Raw genomic sequence first — 6249 nt, forward strand, 5'->3', positions numbered from 1 at the left:
AGAAAACAAGACGCAGAACGCCAAGAGCTTTCCAGGTAACAAACCAAACCCAGAGCTTCAGCAGAACCGCCGCTTTCTGTCCTAACGCGGTTCTGTGTGGCCGCAGCCGGGTCGGCGGAGCAGCTGGAGCTGGTGGGGCAGCTGCTGAAGGAGCTGTCCCAGGCCGGGGACCAGGAGGACAGGCGGGGGACGCTGCTGGAGCTGCTGAAGGTGGCCCGCCAGGACAGCCTGCTGGTGTGGGACGAACACTTCAAGACCCTGCTGCTGCTGCTGCTGGAGACGCTGGGCGACACAGACGTGAGTCCAACCGGACCGGACCGGTTCTGACTCACAATGAGCAATTAATCATAAAGAATTGACATAAGATGATTAGTATTTATCATAATCTGTTTGATTTTAGGTGTTTGGTTGGTTGGTGTGTTTTATTTTGGAAACTAAAAGTCTCTCCCACTTCCTGTGTGAAACATTCCTCACAAAATTAGTTTATGAGTCAAAGTCCAAAATGTATCGACTGTTTGCCATAAAGTGATCCGTGATCCGTCACTTGGTCGTGACCCGCTCCGTCTCTCGCAGCACTTGGTCCGGGCGCTGGCTCTCCGGGTTCTGAAGGAGATCCTGCGGAACCAGCCGGCCCGGTTCAAGAACTACGCAGAGCTGACCATCATGAAGACGCTGGAGGCTCACAAGGACTCTCACAAAGAGGTGAGAAAACTGCCACCGCCGCCACCGCCGCCACCGCGTACCGACACGGTTCAGATGATGATGATGATGTCATCATTTGCTGCTAACAGACTGCAGAAAAACTTGAAGTTTAATGTATTTAAGGTCAATCAGTTTGTGAAGAAGATACTCCTCCTCTACCTCCTCCTGCTCCCCCTCCTCCTCCTCCTCCTCTACCTCCTCCTCCTGCTCCTCCTCCTGCTCCTCCTCTTCCTCCTCCTCCTCTCCCTCCTCCTCCTGCTCCTCCTCCCCTCCTCCTCCTCCTACTCCTCCTCTTCCTCCTCCTCCTCCTCCTCCCCCAGGTGGTGCGTGCGGCCGAGGAGGCGGCCTCCGCCCTGGCCGGCTCCATCCACCCGGAGCAGTGCATCAAGGTGCTGTGCCCCATCGTCCAGACCACCGACTACCCCGTCAACCTGGCGGCCATCAAGATGCAGACTCGCGCGGTGGAGCGCGTCTGCAGGGAGCCGCTGCTGCAGCTGCTGCCGGACGTCGTCCCCGGCCTGCTGCAGGGCTACGACAACACGGAGAGCAGCGTCCGCAAGGCCAGCGTCTTCTGCCTGGTGGCCGTCTACGCCGTCATCGGAGAGGAGCTCAAGCCCTACCTGTCCCAGCTGACCGGCAGCAAGGTACGCCGCTACCCACAATGCATCTGTCTGCCTGAGACACAAACTGCTGAGCGGTTCCATCTAGAGACACACCGTTACCCACAATCCCCTTGTTTACATTTTAGAACTGTTGTCATAACAGCATGACTCAGCAAAACCAGAATATATTATTATTAAAGTTTTTGCCGCGTCATCATTTAATTCTATCATGTGTTCTGCAGATGAAGCTGCTGAATCTCTACATCAAGAGAGCTCAGACCTCCACCAGCAACAGCAGCAGCTCCTCCGACATCTCCTCCTACTGAACCACACCTCCACCTCCTCCTCCACCTCCTCCATCAGCCTCCAGCCTGAGGAACAGGAGGAGCTTTAAGGATGAATGTAGAGACCTTCACTGCTGATCATCTGGCTGGCCAATGACGGGAGGAACCTGCAGGATGTCACTTCCTGTGGGACTTTGTTCACTTCCTTCTTTCATCGTTCTGTTCAGAACTTCCTGCTGCAGGTTTTAGGTTTTAGATCAGAATCTGTCGTTGTATTTTAACGGTTAACGTGTCGGGGTCAGGGGTCGTAGACCTTTAAGACTTTAAATTAGAGGGCGTAGCCAATCAGAGCAGGAGGCGGAGTCTCTATGGCAACCAGAGATGCTTCAGTTGTGACCACGTTGGATCCAGAAATGCTTCAGTTTTGATCTTTTTAGTGAGATTTTACCAAATAATTAATGATTAATGATTCCACACCTGTAAATATTGTGTTTCCATGGAGACGCAGCTGATGGCTGATCCACAGCTGTTCAACTATGCATGAGCTGGATGAAGGTCCTGAGGAAGACTACTGCTGGTCCCTCAGCGTAGCACTGAACTATAGCTGCCAATAATCAGTATTAGGATTTAAATATTGATCATCAGCAGAGGAGCCGCTTTACACAACGTGAAGTTTGATCAGTTTGATCGATCGACCAGCAGCCAATCAGACTCAGCCTGAGAGACGGACCGACCAATCAGCTGAGCTTTGCTCTGATTGGCCAATCGGTGTGAAGTCTGGACTTTAGCAATAATCAGAAACTCAGTGGGTTTTTCCTCATCAGCACACTGGATGGTTTAACTGCTGCTTCCACCGGGGGGCGCCGCTGTTCACCTTAGTACTATTATTATTATTATTATTATTGTTTTAGCTCTGCTGTTTATTGACGGACGGCAGCAGCACCACAATAAATCTGTCACACAATATAAACAGCTCAGAAGAAAAGGAACTAGTTCACTGATCTGATGTAGTTCATTCATTGTAGTTCAGGGGAAGAACTGAAGTTTTAGATTAATTTTTATATTTCAAAATTCTCAAACTTAAAGTTTCTTTTTGGGAATATTTCTTGTTTTTCTTCATCACTACATTCAATTATTTAAAGATTTTATTTTTATTTTCTATATTTTCCAGGTTTTCCACTGACACAGCGCCACCTGCTGGCAGCAAATCATCTTTTGATCTTAAAATAAGTTAGAAAAGTTGAGAAGCAGCTCAGTAAGTTAGAAATGTGGAAAAGTTTTCCATGGATTTAATTTAAGTTTTTGTTTTTTGATGGTTTATCGTGTTTCCATCCGGTGCTCAGCTCCGTCGGAGTGGCCTAGTCAAAGTGCAGTCGCTGCAGCTGATTTTCATTTGCTTCACTCTGAGTTGACTCATAAGGTTTAGTTCTGAATTGGACCTGGATCAGGACGGAGTCTAGACGCCGAGCAGCGGGCTGCTTCCTGCTTTCCTTCCAGAACCGTTTGGACCTTTCAGAACCTTCGGCCTGATCTCAGTTCCTGGTTCCCCCTCCGGAACCGGGCTGTTGTTGTTAGTGTGTGCCTTTGGGTCGACTCTCCTGAACAGAACCAACATGTCCGAACCGTTGCTAACCTTTGCTAATGCTAACGCTAACACTGCGCTGCTGCTTTAAGGTGGACTGAAACTCACAACTGCTGTAAATAAGATGCAGATGCATGGCGCCCGACGCTTTGGGTTGGATCCACCTTATATTTAAGTTCTGCTGGACATATTTATCCCCAACAATAAACAATCACTCTTCTAATTCTTCTTCTTCTCTTCTTGTATCTTCATTAAGTCCTGGACTGACCCGGGCTGAAGAACCGCTCACACAGGAAGAAGCCATCCGCACACATCAGTCTGTTTACATCAGGCTACTGTAGGTTTGAAATGCATGCTGGGAAAAAAACAGGACATCAAAGGCTGTTCATTATTTATGAACTACAGCAGAAAATCTGGTTTTATAAAAGTGCTAATCTGTAAATAAATGATAAAGTACTCTAAAATAAGCAGCAGCTCTGATTTACAGAACATTAAATGTGTTTATCTGGTCCAGACGCCATGAAAATAAATTAGATTTATGGCTTTCACTGAACCAGCAGCCGTCCAATCAGATGAAAGCTTGATTCAAAGTCACCAATCAGGGAGAAGCTGCCTAAATGCCTTAGCTTCCTGCAAAAACAAAAAGTATTTTTTAAAGTTTTCTAGTGCAAATATCTTAGTTCACTTTAAATCAGGCAAAACAACAAAGTTTTCTACAACATATAGGAACTTTTTACCGATCAATAACTAATATTGATGAAAAATCACTAGATTATTTCACTTGCATGGGAAAATGTCTTAGTAGTGATTTGCCAGTGAACTTATTAAAAACAAATATTATCTGAAACATATTTTATCTTTCTATTTTAATTTGTTTTTATTTAGATGTTTTGTTCTGATTTTAGTCGCTCCTGTTTCTTTGTTCACTATTATAACCACAGACAAACAGCGCCACCTGCTGGCTTGATTTTATCCATCTCTATCACAATTAATACAAAAAATATAAAGTTTCTATGATCAAAATCACATAAAAACAATAAAGAGTCTCGAAATTTACTTAAAAATATATTCTGACCATATTTTTTATTTCATGATTTTTATATAAATGTATTAATTTATTTATTGACAGATTTATTATTTTCCATATGGAAACCTAGACGCCACTAGGGGGCGCTCTAACAGTACAAATATTATTACAGCCTTTTAGGAATAATGTTTCCTTCCCACAGACAAAAGTGCTCAATAATAATAATAATAATAATAATAATAATAATAATAATAAACCTAGTTTAAAATGACCAGGGTCACATCTTCTTCTGCCTACTTTAATAAAACTGGATCAAATTTAAATTTGGTTGAATTTTGTCATATTCTATGAGACAAAATTCCCTTTTTAAAATTTCTCCTGATTTTTAAATGCAGCTGAAATATTAATTTAAGTATTAAAATGAGTCTGAATTCCCTGGAAACAGGTGGTGAAAAAATCAAAAAGGAAATAAACATTTAATCTGTTTTAAAATCTGAGTTTTTCATTGAAACGATTCCAGCCGTTCAGTTTTAGTTTCTCTGACTTGTTTCACGCGCCGGACTGCATTTCCCATGAGGCAGCGGGGCTGGTCAGCTGTCCTGTTGGATCCAGCAGGTGGCGCTCTCAGCTCGCTGTTGCTGCTGCGGCTCCGCTCGGCCTCGTCTTTCCTCACCTGCTGACAGGTAAACCGAACCGTTTGTAATCGGTTTGATTTGGTTTTGCGGACAGAAAAGTCCTGAATTTACAACAAACGTCACGTGATCACTGATCAGATGTGAAATCAATTAAATCGGTTGAAATTGTTTCATTTTGAACCGGATTGAATGAAATGCTGTTTTCAAATCAGCTTCCTGGTTTTATTTATTTTATTTTTCAGAATAAAAATCTCAGCAGGTTGTGACTGAAATATTTCAAGTTTAACTGCATGTTTATTCTGTAGTGTCTTCCACCCTTTGACTAGGCCGTTCCTGTGCCTGCAGGACTCCTCCGGTCCCAGGGCGGTTCTGAGTGCTAACCGGACCCGGATGGTTCAGCTCCATCAGTATTCTGGCCCCGTGGAGCCCTAATTTCATTAAGGGGCCCCGTTCGCCGCATGATTAGCACCGGCCGGGCTGGCGGGTCGGGAGGTCGCTGCGATGAGAGAGAACAACTTCATCAGGCGCTGACTGGCCCATAAATCATCGGCTGTTTTCTATAAATCACGGCAGATGGCAGGGAGGGGGCGGAGGGGCTCCTGGGAGCCCGCCGAGCATGATGGGAAGGGGCCGAGGCGGGGAGAGGAGCGGGGTCACTTCCAGTTCTGGTGCTGGATTCGGCTGCCCTCCGTTTAACGCTCTAATGTGGCTGTTTAATATGGAGGAGCCCCCGACCCCTGATGACGTCATGAGGGGGGGCGATGCCGCACTGCAGCATCTCTCCTCACCGCTTTCATCTTCCAGCTGAAGGCCACACTGTCCACCTGCAGGAGCTGCTTCTGTCCACTAGAGGGCGCGCCACTTTTTAACATCTTTATTTTCTTAAAAATTCATTTTGCTCGTTTTTATTCTTCCATAAAAGCAGACAGACGGTTTTCGGCAATTAATTAATGTTTTTTGGTATTTGTAACGTTACCTAGCAACCCCAGCAAAGCCCGCTACCTAGCAACCCCAGCTGATCTCCAGCCTGTTTAGTCAGCTGGTCTGTCCAATGTCTGTGCTGTACAATGGCTGCTGGAAAACACAAGAGTTTATTGTTGACTCACCATCCAGAGACCACTTACTGTATTCTGATTGGTTGTGCAGGAGCCTCCACTTCTGCTTTTCAAAGATGTACGGTTGTCTAATTGCTTGAATGTGTGATTGTAAATGTTGAGTTATTTGGACTTAAAGTGACAGAGACCCTAAAACTTCTCAGGGTATTTTTATTGTTTTTCTGAGTAATATTTACATGTTTTTACCAATATTTAGAGTTTTTACCAAAAACAATAAGGTGTTAATAAAATAGACATCACTTAAAACCCAAAACGCATCTTGATTATTGATTATTGATTATAATCTACAAAATCTAATTGTT

General features: G+C 44.8%; 1 protein-coding gene across 1 annotated transcript in view; it reads left to right on the plus strand.

Moving 5' to 3' along the window:
* Nucleotides 1-3398, plus strand: part of LOC114141209 (CLIP-associating protein 1-B-like) — a 27450-nt gene extending 24052 nt beyond the window's left edge. Inside the window, exons 2-6 of the mRNA XM_028011691.1 lie at nucleotides 3-35; nucleotides 107-297; nucleotides 574-702; nucleotides 1023-1346; nucleotides 1547-3398. Of these exons, the coding sequence (XP_027867492.1) occupies nucleotides 3-35; nucleotides 107-297; nucleotides 574-702; nucleotides 1023-1346; nucleotides 1547-1630 (761 nt within the window). The 3' untranslated portion in view covers nucleotides 1631-3398. The remainder of the gene's footprint in view (nucleotides 1-2; nucleotides 36-106; nucleotides 298-573; nucleotides 703-1022; nucleotides 1347-1546) is intronic.
* The last annotated feature ends 2851 nt before the right edge of the window (nucleotides 3399-6249 follow it).

The sequence above is a fragment of the Xiphophorus couchianus genome, chromosome 24 (assembly GCF_001444195.1).
Source record: "Xiphophorus couchianus chromosome 24, X_couchianus-1.0, whole genome shotgun sequence".
Taxonomy (NCBI): Eukaryota; Metazoa; Chordata; class Actinopteri; order Cyprinodontiformes; family Poeciliidae; genus Xiphophorus; species Xiphophorus couchianus.